General features: G+C 38.9%; 2 protein-coding genes across 8 annotated transcripts in view; one reads left to right on the top strand and one right to left on the bottom strand.

Annotated features, from left to right (window-relative positions):
- BLOC1S6 (biogenesis of lysosomal organelles complex 1 subunit 6) overlaps positions 1-25,878 on the top strand; it is a 41,211-nt gene that overhangs the window by 5,416 nt on the left and 9,917 nt on the right. The window contains exon 3 of the mRNA XM_054837600.1: positions 8,534-8,605. Coding sequence (XP_054693575.1) covers positions 8,534-8,605 — 72 coding nt within the window. The remainder of the gene's footprint in view (positions 1-8,533; positions 8,606-25,878) is intronic.
- SLC30A4 (solute carrier family 30 member 4) lies at positions 8,039-25,584 on the bottom strand. 7 transcript variants are annotated; one of them, XM_054837594.1, is made up of 7 exons: positions 24,612-25,578; positions 19,897-20,043; positions 14,420-14,573; positions 13,951-14,164; positions 13,543-13,648; positions 11,069-11,203; positions 8,039-8,555 (listed from the first exon to the last, which is right to left on the bottom strand). In XM_054837594.1, the coding sequence occupies exons 1-7, from the start codon at positions 25,000-25,002 to the stop codon at positions 8,530-8,532; spliced, it is 1,173 nt and encodes a 390-aa protein (XP_054693569.1). In that variant the 5' UTR covers positions 25,003-25,578; the 3' UTR covers positions 8,039-8,529. The 7 variants fall into 7 exon arrangements, 5 of the variants coding, with proteins under 5 accessions (XP_054693569.1, XP_054693568.1, XP_054693572.1 ...); XM_054837593.1 differs by having other exon boundaries at positions 8,039-10,420; positions 24,612-25,576; XM_054837597.1 differs by lacking the exon at positions 19,897-20,043 and having other exon boundaries at positions 8,039-10,420.

The raw sequence follows: 25,878 nt of genomic DNA on the forward strand, positions 1-25,878 counted from the left end.
CTCCTGAGGAACTGGCCACAGTGAGGAGCAGCCAGTGACAGCAAGGGCAGGAGTTGGGCTGCTGTGGAGCTGGGCCTCCCGCCACAGCTGTGCCTTGATGCTGGGCTCACAGGTGTGTGCCCATCCTGGGTGATGATGCCATTTCTGCTGCTCTTGGCCAAGACTTGACCATGTGTAACATTCCCTAAAAAGTGTTCTGTATGAATAATTTAGACTTCATGATGGAATATTTTAAAGATAAAGTGAGTCATCTTTATGATTTTTTTTCTATAAGATCTAAAAAGTGTTTGTGTGCACCTGTTAAAATTCAGATAAATGTGCTTCCAGTTTTACCAGCTGTCAAGGAGTAGAAAAATCAATCTCTTCAACTTGAAACATTTGATCTGGACTATTCTAGACTCTGGTTTACTCACTTTCTGTCTCGCACACCTTCTTCCCTATTTTCTACTGAGACTTCTTTCCCTTGCTGACACATCTTTTCTTCTTGCCAAATCTCTTTCTGTCTTGCCTGCCAAAACAAACACATCAGAAAAACTTAAAATTTTCTTGGCCTAATTTATTTCTACTGTTACTACTACTTACTAGTACACCTGCACTGTGTTCTAGAAAGTTATACATATAAAATGAGTAGATCAGAATATAATTAGGCTGGTGGCTTAAACTCAACAATTAAGCAAAAAAGGCCTTGCTTGTAGTGTTTGTCTTCCTTTTCCCTCTCCCCTGTTCTGCTTTGCTTTATTTATGTTGATAGTATTATAACAAATGCACCATAGGGTTTTTTTTTTTTAAAAAAAAAAGCCTTACTAATAAAGTAAGGATGCATAGACTGTAAACTCAAGCAGAAGTCTGTAGATTTTCAGTATATGCATAAATAACAGTAAATACTTAAGTATTGTCTTCCCATTTTGAAAAAAATGAAATAGAAATTTGGGTCATATACATAAGTATGTTTTTTCAATAGACTTATATAAACATTTGCAGTTTTTCTTTAAATTTGTTAATATGTTAACCTTATATTGGTAGGTAGGGTCCATTCCACTGAAAGCTATCTCATAATTATGCTACTGCAGAAAAATAAAGGCCATGTCTACTAATAATATTATGGGAGACTGTTCTTACCCACTTCTATCAAAATATCTCTTACTTTCAGTAACAGAACAGCTCTTACTCAAATTTGATCCATCTGGTTGTTTCCTTACAAGAAAATGGCAAAATAACTTGTTCATGTTCTGTAACTCCAAACTTGAAGAACTGCATAGAACTGTATTTCATCTTGGGAAAGGACTGATGCATGTTGTGAGGTGTAAGTGAGGAACACCCGCCTTATCACCCCACTAGATTGTTACATGGATTGGTAACAGCACAATGTTTGTGAAAAGCTGGAGTTCTCTATTTTCTTGTTTCAGTATTGTAGAATATGTGGATTTTTAATTGCAAAATTCATGTAGGGTCAACATGATGCGTTAACAGATGCAGTTTATTTCAACACGGTATTACATTGTGTGATGTATAGAGGGCAAATGGGAGTAGCTGTGGATGCAAACAGATGAGCCAAGCAGTCAGCCACACAAGTTTGAAAAACTTCTTAAGTGTAAATAAATGTGTTTGAGTTTTCAACTTTAGCAGAACTTTGGCATTCTTAATTTCCTTAATTGAAATAAATGTGTTTGCAGTAGGTAACTAACAAACACCATCCTTTACCAGGCTTGATGCTGCTGCTGCACGAACAAGGAAGTCAATGCAGAAAATACAGTACAGTTGTAATCCCTGGTAGTAACAGGAAAATCTTATCAGCTTGCCAAAGAAAAGCAAAGTCACCTACTTGTAATAAATCACTGATTCACTACATCAAAACAAAGGAAAAGCTGTTTTTCTATTAAAGCTGTTAAGAATGTTTCATTTAATGATGCATCTCTCCCTCCTGCTGTATGACATCTTTTATAATTCAGTAAAGCCTGAATATTTTTTTAAAATCACTCTTGGCATTATGCTGCCTTTCCTGTGTTTATTTTTCCTCTTGTGAAGTACTTTGAATGAAACATGCTATGGTCAGAAAAAAGGATTTGGCTTAAAGACTGCAGTATCCACTTTACTCCCAAAAGCAGAAATACACAGCAAAATCCTAGTCATAATGACTTGCAGTTCTGTTCATTGCCAAACTCTTAGCCATAATTTTAAAATTACAATACTACATCATACAAAGCAGATGTAAACCAAAACTAGTTTGAAGTTATGGGAACATTTTTATACTCATTTCAGGGAGGCATGGAGTTAATACAACAAAGCTTGTAGAGGTTGTGTGTATGTACCACTGTGTTTTTTAAAAATTTTCTCTCTTAGGAGAAATAAAAACATTTAAGAATCAGGCATGTCTTTGCTCAAGTTCCTGTATGTGTATTCATTCAAAGAGGAAGCTTTTGCAGTATTCAAAACAGGGTGATATATGGAAGTTTCTGTTTGAGGTCTGTTGAGTGTATCACTTCTTGATAGGTGTAAAGGACAAAGGTATACTCCCTCTGTGGGCAAGTGCTTTAAATAAACAAAATTGGTTCTTTATTGAATCAATCCTTCTACAATGTCGGTGGCAAAGTGTTTGACCTTACTATTGGTTTTTAGAAATCTTCACAGTTGTCTGTTTGGCTGTACCAGAGATGGAACGTACATTCCTCAATAAGGAATACTAAAGCATAAAGGTATTACGGTAGTTAGAGATGAGCATTTGTTGAAGCAATGTGTAATCAAAGTTACGAAAATCAAAAGCTGAGAGAACTTCTTTACCTATTGGTCTTCTTTTCTTCTTCCCTAAAAGTAAATATGGCAACCCAACAAAGAAGGGAGATGAGGGCAACACTCCATTTTTTTTTTTTCCTTAATATCAGTAATGAATATGTGTTGTGTGGGCTAGATGAGTAAAGCATACCTTGTTTAAGAGAAAAATGACTGTAAAACTGGTTATCAGACATCCTAGTTGAACTGCACCACAGATCAACTAATGCTGCAATTTGTAAACAAAATTGGTATTGACTCGATTTGTGACCACCACAATTTGGCCCAGAAATACTAGTATGCTCCATAGTTGGCTGCATGGTAATGTAATGGAGTCTAATGTTTTTTTGGTTGCTATCTGCAGTACCCACATGACCTGGCTTTATCTGTTTTCTTCCCTCCTTCCTCTTTTGTACACAAACACACCTTGTATCATCAACAAAGTATGAACTCTTAAAAAAACCCAACCAAAACCAAACAAAAAACCCAAACAAAAAACAGAAGTATGAATACCTTTACTTAGCCATAGCAGTTGGTGGGCCTATTAGTAGGATTTAACTTTATTATTACTCCTGCTCTGTAAGCTGCTTCTTTCTAGCTCTGACAGCTAAAATTAGGGACTACCTCTTCCCTCAATTCTTCCTCCAGAGCAACTTCAGATGTAGTAAGTCTGAGTGTGGAAGAATAATAATCTGATTTCATTGCTGTTTTACAAAGACAGTTAATAGATCTTATATAATGTGATATTCTGCATAGCAACGCACAAGTGAGCATCTCTAAAACGTATCTTCATTTATAGCTTGCTGCACATCGCCCTTTAACTTTTGATATGCAAGGGGTTACTTTCCTTTAAATTTTCGATGATATGACTTGACCTGTGCTTCATGGCAAATCCAAGCAGCTAGGTTGCCTGAAAAACATCATAATTTGTTCCATCTAGGTTATATTTAAAGCCAATATCTAAGCAGAAAGCAAGCAATGTGTGTAACTGATTGGGCAATTTCCGTTTCCAGTTGAAGGTGTGTGTCTTCTGCAGGAGCTTAGAAAATACAGAATTGCCTAATAGCTTGACGAAATGAAAGAAGGCTTTACTGGAAGGAAGTTGTGGTTCTGAGTTCTTCAGCCTCTGTCATCTGTATTTTCTCTCTGTGAAGCCTGTTCAACTTGATCAGAAGACGACTTTATACTAGCAATTGCAGTAGTGTAAACACAATGATATTCTACATTTATAATTGTATCTGCCTATTTTGAAACCAAATTGCTTCCCTCAGTGTATGTTTTTGATTGAAAGCGTCATCGGATCCTTTATAAAAAAGCAGACAGTCAAGGATGTTTCAAATGCAAGTATATGTTGTCCTGGAAACATGAACTCAGTGCCTCAAGGAAGCAATACTTATTTTCACAGAAACAAAGGGCTTGCATGATAACTTACATTGTTTACGTTAATGACTATAACTTGTTCTAATTGCATTTCAGATACCCGTAGCCAGAAGTAATTTCCGCTCATATAATGTTTTATTACATACTTGGAACTGGAGGGAGGCATTTGAGCGTTGTATTGCATGATATTTGCCTTTAAGAAGTACCTTAAGTACTTCCCCATAATTAGTTAGCAAATCTGCGCTAGGTTTGTGCTTTTCCTTATTGCATCCATGATAAAGTTCAATCTCTGGTGTTATCGTTTGGAAAAATTAAGACCTTTTTGTTTTTTCCTTACTAATAAGACATTTTAAAAATTTGTGACAAAATACATTCCTTTGACATAGAAGTCTCGATGGTTACACTCAGGACACAACTCTATTAAAACTGGGACTAGTGCACCATCTTCTGGTAAACTCGGGAAAGGCCTTGAAGCTTGACGGTTCAGAAGGGAGGGTGGTTTTTTTGTCAGACGTATTCCTACAGTGGGTTTGGGAAAAGGAACACATGAAATCTATAAAAACATCAAGAGTAATTGTGTGCTAAGTTCAAATATGTAGCATCATCTTAACTATGACAATGTTTATGGTGTTTTTCTCAAACTCTATTTTAATTTAAAAGGCCGGTTACTACAATTAAATAGCTATTTTTATATGCTTACATCTCATCAATTTATTTAGGGATTTATTAGATAATTTCTCTGCATGTGTTTTGGGAAAAAGAAACAGGAAGAGTGCAGGGACTTGGGTGCTCTTAATGCACCTGAGACAAAAGCAAATTTTTTGTCTGCTTGCCATCTGGCTGCTTTTATGTATTCATCAGCTGAATCAAAAATCCCTCTATATAGCAGTACTGAGTTTAATGTCAGGCACTCTGGGCAGACTGCATTAACTGGTTTCACGTGCCCTCATGTACTGGCCAGTCACAATCCTGGAAAAACAACTTACCTTTTTACCGGGTATAATAGTAAAGAAATCATAAAGCAGTCATCATATGGATAAAATTATGCTTGTGTTCATGAAATGGCTTCTTTTTTCCTACAGAAATTGATGCTATAAAAGGTGTGAATGCTTCATAACTGTAATAAAAGCAATTAAATTACCTTTTCTTGCACATTTAGCACTGGCAGTTTTCAAACTGTGTGATACTGAGAAAGAAAAGCAGAAATGGAGAAAAGGAAAATGGAGATTAAAGAGCAAAAATATTGATTTGGATATCATTATTTTACAGCTGTATGCATAGGAGGCAGGTATGCATGCATTCTAAGAGCAGATTGCTGTGGTAGCAGTAAGTGGAAAGGATCAGTATTTATTCTAGTAGCTTCCAAAGTTGTGTCAAGTATTTCACAGAATGGAAAAGCATGTATAGTCTTTCCCAGAGCATTCAGCCATAGAAAATGGAATGAGAAGAGGACAACAGAAGGGGATTTGCCAGCTCCAGAGCACAGACAGTGTCGGTTAGTGAACAGCATGACTTGTTACAAAGAGGGGGAGAGGATGGTGTGAAACTGGAAAGGTGATTAAGGGCAAGGAAGGTGAAGGACTTTTTTTGATTTGAGGTAGAAAGAGAATCTAGAGGCTTTCAGATTAGGTCATCTTTGTGAGTTAGAAACTTGATGGCTAGAAGATTTTTTTCATCTAGAGATCAAAGAGGAAACAGACTTTGAGCAAGCATGTATTTTAATAGAAAAGGCCTTCCAAGTCATTTGGGGGTGATTGACACCCAGTGCAGCATGAGAAGCTCCTAGTGACCATGTAAGCAGCAGGTGCACAGGGTGCAAGCTGGACATTATTAGTGAAGCTGTGAAGATGGTAGAGACAGCAAGGAGACAGTGAGAGAAGCAGAGGGCAGTGGTATAATGCAAAGTGCTGATGAAACATGACATTTGAGCTAGGTGTGCTAACTCCTGGAACAATGGAATGGGCTTGGAGCATCCAGCAAGAAAAAAGATCTTGGCGATGCCATTTTGGATGGATAGAGGGAAATGAGTATTTACAGTGGACTGTTCTCTCCCCTTGAGTTCTCAGGGGAACTTCTTCTCTGACAATGGACTAGCTTATTGGAGTCTAGGAAGCTACTGCAGTACATATGATGTCTAATTACCCAAGAGCCTATCTTAATTTATTATATTCTTTTAGTAGCTGTAGAGTGAAATAATACTTAACAGCCCTGCTCTATGCAGTATCAGTGCAGTGTCCTCATGAGATTCTGCCAAAATACCTGAACAAAAGACTTACTACTCATTAGTTGGTGGGTGTCTTTTGGGTTTTTTTGTTTTATGTCAGAAAGCTACTTTTAAATGCCAGCCTGCTGCTTTTCTTAGTCATTCTGCCAATTGGGAGTGATTCTGCAAGAAATGGCAGATATGTACAGTAGTAAAAAAATTGAAGAACAGATTCGGGTATGATATTTTAAATGGTAATTCTGCTGGCGTAGAAAGAAATGCTGCTGGTATTGAAAGGACTAAATGTCAACACAGTTTGAAAACCAAAAAAACCTCACAAAAGTAAGCAAGGAAGACATTCAGAAATAAAATAGGTTTATGTTAATTTTCTGCTTAGGATAAGAACATTTCAGAATAGAAAGTGGGATGCGAGGGTTTGCAGTCTGCTTGATTGAAGGAAAAAAAAAAAAAAACAAAACCCCCACAAACTTTATTGACTCATATGAGTAGGTTGTCATCAAAGCTGAATCCATGCTCCAGAAAAGGATGGGTGACAATCACAGATTGAGAAAGGAAAAATCTCTTCCCAACGTAGACTGTTAGAGGTGGCAGAATTTTTACAGGACTTTTAGCTGTTCAGTGAACAAGAGTATTGCAGTCCCTTTGGAAAGCAGGAACACTAGTTGTGCAAACTTGCTCAAATCTCATGAGTCTCTTGGTGAGAGAGAAATCCTGTTAAGTAAATGCATTTTAATTTCAAGCAGAGGATTTTGTAAAAGAGTAGTGTAAGAGCGTGTAAATGAAATAATCTGTATGTGCTAGAGAGCTGCATGGAAAGACATTAGACCTGATTTTTATTTATATACTAAGGCCCCTCTCCTCTAAGCTGACACTGAAAATGACCTTGCAATGTCTATAAAAATAACGTGTGGTCTTTTATAGGCACTTGCGCTTCCCGAGTACTGCAATTGTGTATTAGGTCATAAATCTCTGGTAGTTTATTTGCAAATCAGTGTTGTTTTATGAGTATTTCTCTATCCTTATCGGTAAGTGTACTAATTGTTTCTACTTGGTTATTTTTATAGTTCTTTTGTGTTCGTTTATTCCATCACTAGGAGTATTATAAGTGATAATATGCATATTCCTTTTGATGTTGATTAATAGCAGATTCAGAATACTGGATTCTTACATTAAACATAGCAGTGCCAGACAACCTGTGCCCTGAATAACTTAAAAGAATAAGAAAAGGATTAGAGGTAGGCCACATAGATAAAAATTTCCGTGTGAGTTTAGTTAGACCTTAGAACAGGGCATGTACGCTTCAGTCTCCCTGACATAGATGCCTTGATTCTTTTATTCTTGATTCTCACTTCATCTTCTGTTGCTTTTTCTCTGAACTCCTTCCAGTCTATAAGCCTTGATGACAAGGGCCTCTCAAGGGTGAATGTAGGATTTCAAGAATGTTTTGTCAGTTGTTTTGTGGCTGCTCCTTCACCATACTTTGTCAGCTTGTATTTTCTAAAGTGCAGTTATTGCATGGGAAATAACAAGACTTAAATTCTTCTGACTAAAGAGGGAGACATAATTAATTCTATATACAGCATCTCCAAACTGAGTTAAGCTTGAGTGTTCAGATACTTCAAAAAACAGCTGCTGTAAGAATCAAAGAGGATGAGACAGCAATACAAATTCATATTTTATAAGACAACAATGTGAAGTTTAATAATTGACTTAATAAAACCCACAATAAAGCAACACATTTCTGCTTTTTTCTTCAATTAAACAAATGTGTAGTAAATTCTTACAATAAAAAACTCCAAATACAATACATGTCTACTGTACTTCAACTTCTAATTACAGCAACTGTAAACCCCAATTTAATTAAAACCTCTTTGAGTATTAGTATGTGCAAAATACCTGTTGTTTATTTGTGGTATTTTTTTCCAGTAAGTTTGTAAGGATGGGATGCACATTTTTCATGAACTGTGATATGGCTTAATTAATGACAGTGTTTGTATTGAAGCATTAACTTCCCAAGCACAGTGCTACTTTGCCTCTGAGCTGTATGTGCTCCCATGCTGTACTCAAGTGTTCCCATTTCTTGCCAGAACAGATACAAACATAATCCAGTGTTAATGTGCGCTTTGTCCAAATTAATACTGTGTTGTCGGTTTTCACCTCTAGAAATTCATCATGTGACCCCTACCTGGAAAAAAAGGGGAGAGAAGAAGCCAAGAGTGTTACCACCAATTGCAGGTATAAATCAGCCTGACAAATATGTGAAACCCTAGCAGGTTTCAAAACAGACAATAGCTGAAGTATTCACAGCTGAGTATCACAATATCCGTTACTGGTCAAAAATTTTACTTTCTGATCCACATACAGAACTACTTTTTATGTCGGTGGAAGTTCTGCATAAAGATTAAAGTATAGAATAAGAAAAAATATTTGAAGCCAAGTTCTTGCTGTCTTTTGAACTTTGCAGGTCATTCTTGTTGCCCTTAGCTTCTTCAACGCAAATGACTTCAGAAGCTGGCATAAATCTGAGCGTGGAGGTGTATGATAACTTAGTGTCAGGTTTTGTTATCCTGTGTACATTCAAAGTACAGGGATTCCACCGTTCAGTTTTGTGTACTTCGAGGATGAATAAATAGTCTTTTCAAAGTAGTCTTTTCAAATTGCCTTATCCCTCTATAAATAAGAAAAGGCCTTTCTACCTCTGTAGGTTGTTATGATATTGTTGTCCAACACCATTAGGTTACTGAGCGTGCTTGGATTTTGCTTTATTCATAAAGTTAGGTAGTAAGGGACTGCTATTGCAGTGGCATTCCTGCCAGGATACTGCCATACTGTGCTCAAAGCAAAGATGAAAAGGTCACAGAGATCTGTGACCGAGGGAATAGTACATATCTAAAACTTCTGTTCCCCGCTTTCCTGTCAGAAGATGCATATATTTTGCACGTCTGCAGATTGTGTTTGAGAGTATGTCCATGTCAAGCATAGTTTCTATCATTTGATTTTTTTAAAACAAAACAATTGTGGAAAAATGATCAATTACAAGATGCTTATTAATTATAATTAGAATGCATGCTAATCAACTGGCCTTCTAATGTGAATCAAATGTTGGTTTAGACATTCAAGATTATTAATAATAAATTTATCTTACAAGTCAAAACTTTGTAAAATAAATAACCTGTTTCTAATGTATAAACCCTATTCTAAAATACATTAAAGATAACTGATCACTTAAAACGCTTTGGGTCCAGTGTTGGGTATCTAGTTAAATACCAGGAGTCTGGGCAAGAATCTTCCTGTCTGGATTTCTGAATGCCCAAATTAAAGCTGATTTTCTGGTCTGGGTACAGTAAATTCTAGGTTTTTTTGCAGTGTTTCCAAAGAGACTGTTTCCAAAAGAATTCAACTAGCACTGTATGTACTATAGTTTAAGATACTGTATGAAAATTACTATTGCAAAAATACTGTATGATGAATTCAGGGATCATGACATATTATGGAACCCTAGCATGATCAGCATTAGAGACTTTAATTGAAATACTGAATACTTGATGCTCCATTTGGAGTGCAGGTACTTTGTGGTACATAGTTATTAAAGGACAATATTGTAATTTGTGAGGTATCTGCAGAGCCACCTTGCAGTTTGTAAACAATAATCTGAAAACAGCTTTGTCTCAAAATCATAATAAATTGAATAAACCAGAACAAGGGGGAGAGTGAAATTCATGTTCCACAGGGCAACCACTGCACTTCTTGCAGCACCAGTTCTCCCTGCTGCTGTTCCATGGTACAAATCCACATATTAATGGTTTCTATTTCATCATTTTAATTTTTAATTTATTGCTCTCAGTCTTTGACTACAAGATAAAGAATAAGGCAGCAGTTCCCAAAACATATGAAATTAGGCACTGGAACTCTGACAACTTGCGCAGGTTTTGCTCATTTCCTGTTTGTAACTCTGAAGCTGGACAGAGCACTTGTACATTCCAAATGTGTTCAGCAGCAGTTGTCGGGCCTTGGACTGAACTTCCTCCCATTTAGATGAACTACCAGGAACTGGAAAATCAAGAATATAATTGATAGAATTCACTCATCAAGAAACCTGGACAATCCCGCTGTTCTCAAACTTATCACAGCGTTACCAACTAGAATAATCTTTGTTCATGCTCATTTAATATTGTTCTGTGGTCAATATGTACTCTCTCTATATTATTTTATACCTTTAGGTCTATATCCTCTAACTAGAATCACATCTTGATAAAACCGTGTGTTGGACACCACCCCCCCACCCCACCCCCAAGAAAAATTGAGTTTTCTTACTAAGAATTAATATTCATGGTACTGTTAGATGTTTAAATCACCATGTTTTGGCAAAATATATTTATTTTTCATATGTCAGATTGTTCCACATTAGAGCTTCACCCTGTCTTTCTGAGGAGAAATCCTTTCTTTTTTCTTCCTCCCTCCTCCAAAGAAGCTGTACTAGACGTTTCAGTATGAATACATTTTCTTTTCACTTAGATTGTGTCCTTCTGGGCCAATGGGTTCTATACCGCACTCTACAAAACCATAGTTAGTAGATTTATTTTTTTTCCTCAGATGATATTTCCTGCTTCAACTTCAGTAACAATATGGAGAGAAAAGTGGGGGGTTTTTTTTCCTACACTTAGATTTAATCTAGAATTATGCTATACAGCAGCTTACCTAGTTGCAAGTGGACTATGGCAGTTGTTTTTCCTGCAGTGAGAGACCAAACATTTAAATCTTCTATAGAATAGATGTCTTCAATTTTCATCAAGTCTTCCTTAATGCGATCCACATTTAAATGCCTTGGAACTCCTGTGATACCAAACGTGAGATAAAATTAATTCTGTCTTCTGCAAACTCTCAGTGGCCTTTAAAATGTCATGACAGCTCTCAATGTCAAAAGAGCTTATAACTTGTGCTGTTGGAAGTGATTAGTACTTCTAAGTTATCAGTAGAGAAGAATGTGCAAATTGGCATATTAAATTGTGGATAACTTCTGGATACAGAAGTTGTACAGGAATTGCAGTGTTGTCTCAAATGTAATTTGTCCTGTCCAGAATCTGCTCTCTGGCAACAGCCAGCATTAGATCCTTTAGAGTGATGTACTTGTGTAGACTTTTACTGCAGCTTCTAACCCCTAGTAACTGCTTAGACCAGACTCTAAGGTCAGAATCTAAAAAAAATAATAAAAAAGATAATGCTAGGGCCTGTCTCCTGTCTCCTGAAAATTCTCTCTTTAGGTAACTGGTATCACTTTCAAATGCTAATACTAATCTATCTGCAGTGGTTCACACATACGACTTCTGTCTTACAGTGTGGCATCTTGGCAAATCAGTGATTGCACTGACCAAAGTCCTTCTGGATGTAGTATTTTCAGCAGCTACAGCATATCTATAGCTTCCCTACCCCACCTTAGCTGTACAAAAGGCAGAATCAAAATTTTAGATTACCAACACTGGCTCAAAAACTAGTACAAAAATACTGAATAAGCTCTGTTTCTGGATAGTTTTGTTTCTGTCATAGCTTTTTACTGCTTATCTTCCAGTTTTATGGAACTTGATTATATATACTATGAGGAGTTTGGCCACTTGCTTCTCAAATTTCCTCAGAATTTCTGGATGACTCCTCTCTGAACTTGATGCCTTACTATCTTTTAAATTATGTTAGTTCCAGTATCATCTCTTTTGAAAGTTCAGTGTCTAGGATTGTCTCATATTAAACAAAATTTTCCTTCTAGTGAAGATTAACAGAAAATTATTTAGCTGATAACTGACTAGCTAACTGCCTGGTATTATTTCTACAGCTTTCTCTTTCACAGGAAACATAGACTTAAATTTTGATATCTCACATCCTGCTATTGATAGACTTCCATGCTGCCTTATAAATATATTAAAAGCTGAAATCTCTTTGTATTAGATAATCATCTAAGTTTTTAACTTAGCATTCATATTATAATGATGAAACTTAAGTTAAAATTAATACTGAAAGCTGATACAACTCCAAGGACCCTGATGTTGTAACAGCAGTCTCCAATATAAATGCACTTACATTCAGGATCTCCAGAGAATGGGAGTTGGAAAAATTCCCTAGCATACATCAAGCCCACCTATCATTACTTTTAATAACACTATTAATTAGGAGATTTTTATGACAACTGGGATACCTATGCAAACAGCTACAACTCAAACATCTGGAACCTGATACACCATTATTTTGTCTTATCTGTTTTCTTCAGCTAAATCTTAGCTATTGCCTTGGAGCTAACTGAGGTTTCCTAAGCAAATTTCACCATTTTTGCCTTCTCGGTGAACTTTCATTTTGTCGGATTTTTATTTTTTCTCCTAAATGACAGCAAAAGCACTTGACAATGAAGATTTTGAGGTCCTTGATTTAACCTCATAACATAATAAAAGTAAAGTCAATAATAGCTCACATGAGACAGCTAGAAGTTGAAGCTAAAACCTAGGATCTTTCTCCTGTCCCTGACATTTTCACTTTCATAAGGTAAAAGTATGAGATCAAGCAGTAATAGTTAATAATGCAAAGAATGTTGCTGGCATCTTGCCCTCTAAGTCACCACATGAGATAAAAAGCAGAACATAAGATGAATAATTTTCTTTTTTTTTTCTTCTTCATCTTCCTTTTTGCACCACTGTCTGCTTGTGGCTTCCGGTATGGTAACAGTAGAAGCACACAATAATACAACTGCACTTGTGGAAAAGAGGAAGACAGGTGTGAACCACCTGTCCAGCCATTTGGCCTGAACTTGCTTCCTCCTTTTACATGCATTCACATTCACTTTAACTTTACAAGTAATTAAAGTGAAAGCATAGAACTGAGTCTGGGCAAATATCTACTTAGTTAAGCTGATAGCCACTGAGATGCACAAGAAAGTTCTATACGTTTCACTTTATGGTCAGGAGATGGAGTGAGTAGAGCTAGACATGTCATTCTGGCAGAGGTCAGAGACACCTGAAGACTGCTGCAACTTAAATGAGCCATCAAGAACCAATAGGCTAAAGCAACAGCAGGATAAACAGGTCTCCAGACACAATCTGCTTTGTTAAATATGGTGATTGTTATGTCAAAAAATTATCAATGCTCACTGGTATTTGGCATGTAAAGTACTACAGACTGTGCGCAGATCTTACCTTCCAGAATAATAACTCCTGTGTCACACAGAATTCGAACTGTTGTCAAAACCACCAGTATGGAGAATACATATGTACATATAGGATCAGCAATTTTGTATTCTGGCTGTAAGGGAAGTTCCAAAGTGTTAAAGGATGTAAGAAAATAAGCTTACTTATAAAAATGTGACTCAGAAAATGCAGTTACTACTAGCTCCAACTTTCATGAATATTTCTTTCTGTTTGAATAGTTACAAAATGCATTAACAGAGATAGTCTTTGCTTATTTCGTGTGAATGTATGACACTTAGAATAGAATATCACAAAGTATTTTTAGTAACTTAACAAAAACAAGTCCCTTTTTTAATTTAATCACCAGAGTTGAAATAAAAAAAAATACTCCCCTTCATCAGACTAGCCATTCCTTACCTTAAAGCGTATGATGTATGCAGCTACAAGCACACCAATACTTTGTACCAGGTCCCCAAGGGCATGTACAAATGCTGCTCTCACGGCAAGGCTGCTGTGACCATGGCTACTGCTGTGGGCTGTGTTAGGAGAGTTCGACTGAGGTACGTGAGAATGAGGGTGGGAATGGGAGTGGGAGTGAAGGTGGCCAGATTGATTCAGCAAAAAACCCATTCTGAAAGGGAAAGAAGAAAAACACTCCAAGAAACAGGCTTTAGGGTTTGGTGGGTGGTTTTTTTGTTGCTTTTTTTTTTTCCTTTAAACCAAAGAATTCAAAAAGTAATACTCAGTATGATTTCTTGTCTTACTTTTGAAAATGAAGAGGTCCAGCAAAATTACATCCCATGAGAAAGTTACAGGCCATGAATGAATTAGCAGCTTATTCAGAAATACATTTATGAGTGTTAATGGAGAGAAAGGGAGATCTTACATTAAGTTAACTGCAACACCAACGGCTGCTGTAATCAGCATGATATCGCCATTTATTTCATAGTCCATATGGATAGTTCTTTGAACAGCTTCATACAAGAGGAATGCCATAAGGATATAGACCAGCAAAACACTAATGATGGCTGACAATACTTCTGCAAACAGAAAGGAAACAACATTACAAAAGTGAGTCTCACATCTGTTTCTATTTCCAAATTAGAACGTGGACAGAGCCTTAATTATTTTAACTATTTTATGTGTATTAAAACCCTAATGCACAACTAACAAGTTGTGCGGTAAATAAAACTCGTAGAATAGGATTAACAAATGGAGTTTGTTCTAATAGACTCCTTCACACTTCCGTATCAGTATATCCCTCAAATAATGTTTTCTCTGTTGACTCTGACTTCTTCAAACAACCCAGAACTTTTGCCTGAGAAGTCACAGACAAAGGCCCTGTCCAGGGGAGAGGAAGGTAGATGATCTCAAACATCACCAGCCCACCTACAAATAAGAGAAAGGTTGATTTCAAGTGTCCACAGTATTAAGCTGGATTTAGAAATTACTTTTATATATTCTTTTGTATTTAGGATGGAGAAAAAATTATAAAAAGATTAAGGAACTGAACAGTACAAACTTGTCAGACACATTACTTCTAAGCTTCTCCACATGTGTATGTACATTATTTATTGCGGATTTCAGCTATGAAGGATTGCTTAATGTTAGTTTCCATGTTGCTGTAATATGCTATGTTAGCATTATCTAATGTTTACCAAATACTCATATTTCACAAAAGTAAGAGTGTTATGACCAACATTTTGGTATAGGAGTTTTATTTGATCAGCAGGGACTTTCAAAAGGGCACATACATCTAAGTAAGGAGAAAATTAGAAAGTTAATAAAAACTCCTAATATTTAATTGTCCTGCACCTTCTGTTGCTGTTTACATCTGTGGAAAGTGGTTACAGCTCTCTGCAAGGTTCCTGCTGTTCTGAAGTGAGGTCAATAGGCCTCAGTATTTTATGGGTCTGGATGTTAGTGCTGTCTGCCTCAGTACCCAAGTCATGAAATTGGGCTGGTAACAGCATACGTAAACCTGAGGAGGATGAGTCCATGCTATAGTTTTAAGGTCCTACTATAAAGAATACAGGTATGGTCAAATGGGTTACTAAATTCCTTTTAACATAAACATACTTTTACCCTCTAGCTTCATATTCTGAAAATGATTGCCCTGTTGCAGCTGAAACTTTAAAAAAAAAAGGGGGGGGGGGGGCAGAGAGGGGAAGAGGCAAGATACCTGACAGAGAAAACACTGGCTTTGTTATAAGTAAGTTAATACAGGGCTGTACAAAAAGCACTGGAGAAAACCTTAATGCTAGGTCCATTGTATTGCATGTTAATCCACAGCCATGCCTGCGTAATCTGTAATGATTATGTGTAATGCTCATTGCTGTCATCTTGCCAGATGGATCACCGAGATCTTAGCCTTCCTGTGTGATTTCAAGGATCAGAATTGGAATTTATTTACTTGGAACTGTAATGTTTGTTCTTCCCCCTTGTTCCACATGGGTTGCCCTGATTTATTCCCCAGTAAGGGCAAAATTCTGCCTTTAGCTGTACCATAGCTCTAAGAATACTGATCTGAGAATTGCCTCACTTCTCCCCCTGCTTTAAATCTGTCAGTGTGTAGTATGACTTTGGTTACTGCAGAAGGTGCCATTTCTAACACCGAACTGCCTTAATTTTATTTATTGGATATGACAGTAAAAAACATGCAGCTATATAAGCATTTTAAGATCACCAAAATCACTTGATCCATACACTGAATTTTTAACATCATGATGGGAGAAGAAACTCACACCAACGCATTCAGCTGTTCAGTAGCGTGTCAATGCCTGGATGAGTACCAGCGTAACCAGGCACTAACAAGGCTCTGAGAGGCAACTGTCACAATCTCAGATATTTTCAGAGCAACATGAAAATCCTGGAAATATCCATGCAAGTGGTAATGTTCTTTACAAAGCAGGCAGATTATTCAGGGCAACAGCCTTAAAAAAAAAAATACACTGCTTAGAAGGTTTTCCAGAATGCTTTTTAAAAAAATTTTTGAAGCCATAGCACTTTAGCATTTACCAGAGAAATAATGTATTGTGGTTTTACAATCTAAACCCATGTTTTCTGCAAACCTGTGTTTTCCTTGCACGTTCTCTCTCGGAGTCATTGTCATGTCAGCATTGTAGATTTGTGCTGAGATCTTTCACTTCATGTGAAATGAGCTATGCACTGTCTCAGTGGACTGACTGATTCTGTCATTACTAACATTGACTCTGCAGCAATGGAAAAATGCCAGGTTCTGTATCTATGCTTAAATCTGCCCAGTGTCTTGCTGTGAAGGAGGTATCTCCACTTGGTGGTGAAACAGAACTATTTTTGGCTTCAAGAATATAATCCTTTTTAGACATGACTGCAATTTCCATTATTTTGTCTTCACTTTTTCTAACTTATTTTTGAATCTGTCAGCTTCCCTTTTCACCACTGAAAATGGAAGAAAACTGAAGATGGAGCATACATATTATGTATTCAAAGATAATTCAAATAAATGAAAATTAGTGCTAATTTCCTTCTGGAATTTGACAAGACAACTAATAGGTCTGTTGTCTTTACAATGCAATATTTATGGGAATGAGTTTGAAAATTCATGGTTCTGCAAACAAAAGTGATAATGAGCACCAGGAACACTGTTCACTAGAATGTTTTCATGCTTACTGTATGTATAGATTATCTTAAAACTTAATGCAAAACAGGTCAGTGATGAGAGAGTTCTTGCACATATTCCTAGCTTTAAAAAAAATGCACCACTTTTTTCTGTGACAAATGCTCAATCTGTATCCTATTTTTAACATTCTGTCATGTTTTAACATCTCTCTCATGAAATGCAAGCTATTGTTGAGCTCATATTATTTGCTGATAAGCTTCTTACATATAGGTTATTTAGAAAAATGTGTTACGGTGAAGATATACCCTAGAAGCAGCTTTGTTCCATTGCCAGCATTCACTGATGTGTGAAACTGGGCCCTCAGGCCACAGCGTTCAGACGGGGTGCCTGAAATCAGGTAAATAAATGTCACAAATGTGACTTAAAAAAAACTGCATAGAGTAATTTTGAACTACCCCATCTTCTGTATTTGCAGAGCCTAGGTCAAGGTTTGGGGGTCTCCTGCAGGATGTTTACCCACTTCCCCTTCCTCACTGCAGCCACAGAAACTCTTCTCCCCACCCCCAGGCTATAGTCCTCCTCTTCCTCCTCCAGAAAGCTGCACTGCTGCTACTCACACATAATGGTTGGGGTAGAAAGGAACCCCTGGAAACTGTGTAGTCCTGCTCAAAGCCAGGTCAACTACAGCAGGTTGCTCAGAGCTGTGTCCAGTTGGGTTTTGAGTATTTCCAACTGTGGAGACTCTGCAACCTGTTGTGGTGTTTGACCACCTGGGCAGCAGCAAAGGAGTGATTGTTGCAGAACTGAGAAGCTGCTCCCTGTAGCTTCTCCCAGGGAGAAGATGGTGGGTGATACGGACTAATTCTATGGGCCAGATCTGTCCCACGGGCCGCCATTGGATCAGTCTGGCCAGTATTTTTCTTGGCTGCAAAATGGAAAAAAAAAATATATACAGCAAGTGAGGTGGCAGGAATCCTCAGGGATTTCTGTTTGCAAAGTGCTATGAAGCCCTCAAATTAATTGAAGAGTCAGTGAAAATTTACAGAACTGAGTAAGATTTTAATGGTTAAGTAAATTTATTTTTCTTAAGATTAACTCCTGTTTTAAGCTAGGCCATGGCATGTTCAATGTATGTACTATTTGGATTTAGAAAAGTTATAAAGACATATAACCTACTCAAATTATTTTTGAATAGGGTTAAAGTATGTATAAATGCTAGCAAACATCCTTCTGGAGAGTATGAGCAAATGCTAGGGGCATACCTGCAAGGTCAGGTTTCAGTATTAGGTGAGCTTCTATCGCAAAATTAAAACTTCTTGAAAGAAAAGTTTGTAATGGGAAATGCTGGCATTGTTAAGGCTTTCTTGCTAAAGCCCTGAAGATCTTTGCTAGTGTACAGAGTTATGCATTCATGCATTAGTGACTAACTGATGACAAATGACTAGGAGTGATGGAGTTGTTAAATTCTACTGCTGTTCTAGCAGCCAAAATAAGAATTGCAAATAATGATTAGACAAGACTTTTTCAAATTCCTTGAAAAATATACACTGTAGAATGTAGAGAGCAGAGATAGCAAACTTGACACTAGAAGTGATCTATTTCATGAGAAATAAAGGTTGAAGCATTTGGTAAAATGTCTACAAGACCTGCAGCTATATATTATGAATTATTACATCCAGTTAGCAACCACATGAAAACACCTTTTATCATCATTACATTTCTAAACATGAAGTAATGAATCTTGAAAATACCCCTCCAAGATTTAGTACATAATTCTGTTTATACTTCTTTTTACAGACACCTAAAATGGGCAGAGGTTAAGTAACTTACTGTATTGCAAACCATGGGACACTTTTACCTCTGCTTTGTGTAGTATGGGGAGTGCAAGAGGAATACTGATTTCTGCGGCTTCTGGCAGGGCAGAGCTCTCTGATAATATGCTCTACAAAACTTTTTAGTTCTGGATTAAGATGTCATTTTTCACGTTGAATAGGACTTTTTTCCACTGTCATAATTCTACTGAAGTCAATGAGACTTCGTAAATCCTGGGCACTGGCAATAATCTGTTGTGAACAACTGACTGACACATATCGCTTCTGCACCAACAAGCTCTTCAGTGTGTCACACAAGCAGTAACAGTGGTACAGCAGTGAGCGACCAAAGAGTATGTCCTTCTTTTGCTCAACAGCCTCAATTCCAAAGCACAAAGGTGTGCAGGGGCCTGACCAATGCAACAGCCCAGTAACTATGGATGGGCTGTGAAACACAGCTGTGTATCCACTCTTGTTCTTGGTGGGGACAGCTTCCCTCCTCTGAACCCTTTTTAAACTTTTTAGGCCATGGTTCATTTGTAGGAAGTCATATTTACAATGTCATCGTGTAGCCAAATCCTCAACCTTCCTCTTTAAGATGGAAGAAGAATCAATCATTCGTAATTTAACTCTGTATATGGTAAATTCCACAGAAATGGAGAGACTTGTCCTGCTCCCAGTGAGTGAAACTCTGCCATCAACCTTCAGTTTTGGCTGAGGTCTAAAATGTAAATTTTTTTTTTGTTCATTTATTCCCTTATGGCAATACAACCTATGTAGTGGATCCACAATGGCCAGTGAAAGAACACTTGAGTCAGGTTGTTACAGCATAAAGCAACTTTTAGGTTTGTTGCTACTTTCCTTCTAGCTACCTATTCTTCTAGAATTAGATGATCTTTACAGTTGTTGCTTAAAATACTCTGTTAATAGCAAAAATTGATATCTACATACCAAAACGATGAAATCCAAAAGTGAACCTCTTTGTGGGAGATTTTGCAGACAGCCAGAGAGCAAGCAGGGTCAAAATAATACCGCTAAGGTCAGTTAACATATGGAGTGCATCTGTCATAATTGCTAGACTGTTAGCAACATATCCACCTGAAAACAAAGTTGGAAAAGTCAAGATGTATGACATTAATGATTCTGAATAATACCCTCTTGGCACAGCTTACAGTTATTTATGTTCAGAACAGTGCACTAAGTGCATAAGAGCCCTTCTATAATCACTAAATGGGGGGGTTTTTTGCCATTACAGTCAAAATGCCATGCTATAATTTAAAGCTACAAATAGTTACGAATGCAGTGAAGTGTGCTTTCTGTTAAGAATAACATAGGAAGAATTCACTCCTGTTATTCTCACAGAGACTACTGGTATCATAACGTTTGCAAGATCAGGCCCAAAATAGTTTTGTATCTTTTCTCTGTATATTATTGTGTATGTGTTTAATCAGCTGACCTTTTATTAAACTACATCTGTTAAATATTTTAACATTGGGGAACAGGGACAGAAATGTAATGACTCAATGGCAAGGAAATTCACTCTGCCTCCTTTGTATTTTTATTACATTATCTTTTAACCTTCATTATTCCCTGTCCTGGCAGGGGTGTATAAGTTCTGCCAATATATATTGCAGACAATAACTTTCACTTGCATGGCGTTTTTCTTTGTTATTTATTACCATCATTTTTTCTTGTAATAATGAGCTACATTGAGAGAAATAACCTCAGATCAAAGGTTAATATCTTTGTTCCAATTCAGTTGCTAATGCTACTTTCGGATGGGTGAGAGATTTAAACAATGCGCCTTACTCTTTAAGCATCCCTTATCCAAAGGGGAATCAAGGACAGGCTTTGTTGTCTTCCATATGCCTGAAGGTAAGCCCATTTTCTCAGAAAAGATCCCATCTTTAGCGTCAACTTAGCATTGATTTAGTTTCTCTTTTTACCTTGAGATTGTCATTCAGCCTGTAAATTCTACTGAGCAAAGCACGCAGCTGGTGTGCTATTTGGCAGGCTCGAGACTCCCAACTAACATTTCAACTAAAGGTATATACATATACAATTAAAACTGTCTTAGTGAAGAGGCTGACAATGAGGAAATAGCAAAGGGAAATTCATAACTGGCTGACTGCTTTCAAGACTAGTCATAAAAAGCGTGTGTGTGTGTGTATGGCTGTGGGTGTTTGTACATACACACCTGCAGACAGAGCTACATTCTCCTCCCCAGCCAAACACAAGCAGCATGGCTGATCCTGTAGTACTGCTTGTACTGTGGGTAACTATACCACATTTCAGTTACTTCCTTCCCTCTATCCCCCCTTCTTCAGTTGTTCATAAGTTTAAGTCAAATTCTTCTGATGCTGAAATTTTCCAAAGGCCATCACAGCTCAAAAATAATGAGTTTTTAAGATTTAGCAATTCAGCAGCTTTTTTAATAAAATGAGTTATGCCTTTCCTTTCTGAATTGTGTTTTCACATAATTTTAAAAAAATTACTTAGAAATGTGCAATTCAGCCTCTTTTATAGTCAACACAGAAGAAACAATAATTTATATCTAAGGACATTAAATATGATAATTTAAAGCATTATGTTAATTCATGTGTATTAATTTTGAGAATCACTTCAGTCCAAGATAAGTCAATTCTATTATTTCAACTAGTCTCTCACTTTTAAAGATTTTAAAAATAAAATTATAAAGAAGGAATTCAGGTACTGAAGCTAACTGTAATGCAGCATGTGGATTAAGAAAACATAATTGAGATTTATTTAATTCTAAAATCAAAGGTTCTCTGTTTGCAAATGTATCGGTTCATTGCTTGGTTAAAGGTACTGTCAAGGGCTGTTTAAACACGATTGGCAACTTGGGGAAAAAAAAGACATCTATAACCTTTACAAATAGACAGCTTGATGGCTCAACCATTGTTTTCAGTGACCTGTGAAGGACAGCAGTCCTCCTCATGGATGATCAATTAGAAATTTCTAAACATAGCTGAAAAGATAAAAACCCTGTCAGAAAAGCTAACTAGGCCTTGCAGTGTTTTTCATATCTTGATAGAAAATGGTTCCCACAAAGTGTAAGTTGTTACCTGACTTTTACCATGACTGTTCATCCAATTAAACAACAAACACTGAGGTGGACTGGGGTAATGAGCTTGGCTATACTTTGGAAAAAATACGCCAACCAAGATTTCACAAAAAAGCTGCTGAAACAAGATTTCCTTTATCTTGACATCAGTAACAGATAGCAGAAAGATTTTTACTGAACAATTAATTGTCTGATAGGGTCTTCTGCCTTTTCCTCAGAAATTCAAATCTGTCAAGGATCATAGAAAGAAGTCAGTTAAAATGTGCTATATGATCAAACAAAATTTCCCAAATACCAGAGCTACGTATCAATTCAAAAAGTTCCAAAATTTGAAACCAGTGAGTCAGAACACAATACAGGGCTGGAGCAAAATAAACAGAAGGGGCACTGACCCAGGACTTGAGGGCTCCCCCTTTAATTACTTATGATGATGATGATGATTACTTGCCCTACGACAAGTCATTCAGGTCAAGATCCACAAAAGTACAGAGATACCCAAGTCCTCTATTTATTTGTGGAAGTTGGATGCCTGAATATTTTATGAGTCTGGCCCTTAGTGCTGTCTTCCTCAGTGCCCAAATAATAAAACAGGGCTGGTAACAGCATACATAAACCTGAGGAAGATGAGCCCACGCTACAGTGCTAATGCTCTGTACAGACAGATCTGGCACTCTGAGCTGAGCTTGCAGAAGTCCTGGCTGTAAAGGAGGAACAACAGATGATGTGACAGTGATGAGAGAGTATTTTTATTCTCAACACCTAGTACTCCTAGACCTCTCCCTGCACTAGCTACGGAGAGGTCTACAATAGCGTGAATGGGATCTGAAGCCCGTGACAGATACACTCTTAGTGACTTCAGCAACAAGCTGCCAACAGGTCAGACATGTTATTCAGTAAGGGGCCCTTCAGAGGAACTCTGATATGAATACAATCAAATAAAATCACTCTCATGGTAAAGAATGTCTACTTCTGAGATACAATACTATGTTGTTTCCCAAGTTTCTGTCTTTAAGATACAATTCACAACTGTTCTAGGACAAGTGATCCAAGAGCTCACTTCACATGAGCAAATGTCAGATCTTCAGTCATTACTGACCACACTTGCATAAGTGAGGAGGAAGGACGTAGGGCCTGTGTTACTATAGCTGAGGCATCTCTGTTCTTTACTTCCTTTACTTTGTGACTTGATTATTTTTTTCTGGTGAATTACAGCCAATAATTAATCTGATTAGCTCTGATTTAGACTTGTATGTTAAAAAGAAAGTAATTTAAAGGCAATTAATTGTTATAGTTGCAAGAGAGACCTCGCTCAACACACACATCAATGTACTGGCACTGTGTAATGCTCCCCACTACTTCAAATTGGGTAAAAGTGGATGAGAGAGTTTAAGCATTCATTCTTCAGGAGGCTGAGTAGCACCAAGCAGACACTTGCACTGAAGGGCATATCCAAAAGACAGATGGTAAGAGGATACTGATATTGATAACTGAACAGAGATTAAAAGATATCCTTTGTGAAAATGATTAGATAATGGCAAAGGCATAACATTTAATAGCTCATCTATGCATCCAAGGGACCTTCAACTTTATATGCTGCTATAGCCTATTAAATAAAGTGCTGTCATTTTGTACAGCCTGCTGTATAATGCACAGGTTCTCTTCAACCTGAACAGCAAATGATAGTGTGCTTTTATGGGGGAGCAATAAAAGCTGAACTTGAGGACGAGATTCATTCTGACCAACAACCAGATGCTTATACAGAAACAAATTTTCAGGTAAAAACCCACCATACTTCTGCCAAGTACTAACAAAAACCACAAAGAATTTAATCAAACTACTTGGTAGTCTTATGTGTTGTAATGGAAAATGTTAAAATACCTATTATTCTAATTGACTTTGCTCATATGATTGATGTCTGGCTGGAGCATATGCTAGTCTGGGGCACAGCAGGACAGCAGGAAGTTGTCAAGAGAGTGGCTTCTCCCCTGGATTGTTATTGATGGCTTAGAATTTGTCTTTTCAGTTGTAAGTAACGGAGTGTATTGCTGTATCTGGTGAATAAGGACAAATACCCCGATAGCAGTTTTGCTATTATGGTAAATGTCACGCTTAGCAACTGTATTTCCCTCTTCTTCTCTTGTTGCAAACACAGCAAGATTTTATGGCAGTGATTTAAAAATATTGAGGATGAAACTGTTCTTGTTTATTTTATATATTTTTGTTGTTCTTTTATTTATGTCTGTAACGAAATGTCACTTTTCCTTTGCACCTTACAAGCTTATAAACTTAAAAGGAGAAATAAAAAGCCATTAAACATACAAAAAGAAAATGCATATTTTATGCCATTTGGGGGAGACTGATGAGATTCAGGTAAGGGAAGTTGCAAATTCCTCATTCTTTTCTTGCATGGAAGATACAGGTGGACTTTGCTCCTTCTCTCTGAACTTGCAGCTAATATCTCTGATCTCTCTAAATGAGAGATGGTTTCTCTTAGTAAGTATTTAAAACCAAGGCCGGAGCAGCGTTAACAGGCTGTGAGGCACTCGGGCCGGACAGACGGCAACAAACACCCCCGACTCACCTATGAGCTCCCCCGTCATGAAGAGGAGGTAGAGGAGGGCAGCGAGCGTCAGCCGCTTCTTCACCTTCCTCTGCTTGGAGCGCTCCCGCCGGCTGCTGCAGCTGCTGCAGGGGTCCGGCCAGCCGGCCCGGGCGCTGCGCAGGGCGATGTCCCGGTCCAGCAGGGAGTCGTCGTCGGAGGGCAGGCCCAGGGGCGCCCCGTTCACCGGCGTCTCCGGGGCCGTCTCCGAGGCGTCGTCCGACACCACCACTCGCAGCTTGTTAAACCTGGGGAAGTCCTCGTCCCCTACCTCGTCCGAGAAGTCAAAGGCACTGGAGTCGTTCAGGAACAAGGGGTCCTCGCTCCTCCGCAGCAGGGACTTGATGCTCGTCCAGAGGCCGGGCCCAGCCATAGCGGCGGCGCCGGCGGCCTCGCCTGGTGCGGCCGATCCGCCGCGGGCGGCTCCGCTGGCGCAGCTCCCCCTCGCAGGCGGCGTCCGTCCGTTCGTCGTCCCGTCAGGGCATGTCGCCTACATCGCCCCGCCGGGCCCGGCGCAGGCCGTCCGGAACGCAACGCGGGGCTCTGCCGCGGAGCGCCCCGGCACTCGCGATTCCCCACCACCGCCTCCCGGTAACTCGCGGCCCTCCGCCTCCACGCCCGGCACCGAGCTGTGAGGCCCCACGGGTGCTGTCACCCCCGGAGCCCCGGGCCACCCCGCGGAGCCCGTCTGCCCGCCGCGTTCAGCCGGCGCAGTCCCGGTCACGGTGCGGCCGGGCAGGCGGCGCCGGGCGCAGAGCCGCCTCCCTGCCGGCGCAGGGGGAGCGCCGCCGCCGCCGCCACGCGCGTCACATCCATTAGCGCCGCGCTCCGGGCATACGCGCCTCAGCCGAAACCCCTGCGCGCTCCCGCGCCCCGCGCTGCCCCCAGACCAGCCCCGCGGAGGGCGGCAGCAGCGGGCGGAGAGGGGGCGGGCCGGCAGACCGGAGCCGGCATCCCCTGCGAGCCCGCGGGCCGCTGGTACTGCGCCTGCGCCGCCGGCACAGAAAAGCCGTAGGTTCGAGTCCTGCTCTTGCCGTTTCGCCGCGCCCTGCACCGGCCGTGGAAGTGGTGGGACCACAGAGCTGCGAGGGCGGCGAGGGGGTTGCCCGGTGCGGTGGCGGTCAGCAGCGCCCAGCCTTGCGGCACCCGCGCTTCCCTCGTGGTAGCCCGACAGGCCGTTCCCATCCCTACATGTGTTTGTGTTCAATGTCATGCAAGGTAGAGAGTTTTAACTGTAAAAGCCATAAAA

Source organism: Grus americana, chromosome 10 (assembly GCF_028858705.1).
Source record: "Grus americana isolate bGruAme1 chromosome 10, bGruAme1.mat, whole genome shotgun sequence".
In the NCBI taxonomy this organism is placed as follows: Eukaryota; Metazoa; Chordata; class Aves; order Gruiformes; family Gruidae; genus Grus; species Grus americana.

Bases quoted from the DNA above. Each gene is read 5' to 3' on its own strand.
- SLC30A4 (XM_054837593.1), bottom strand. From the start codon at position 25,002: ATGGCTGGGCCCGGCCTCTGGACGAGCATCAAGTCCCTGCTGCGGAGG. The intron at 20,044-24,611 runs GTGAGTCGGGGG...CTTTGTTTTCAG, and splicing joins CATGACGGGGGAGCTCATAG to GTGGATATGTTGCTAACAGT. The intron at 13,649-13,950 runs GTAAGGAATGGC...CTTCCCTTACAG, and splicing joins CATACATCATACGCTTTAAG to CCAGAATACAAAATTGCTGA.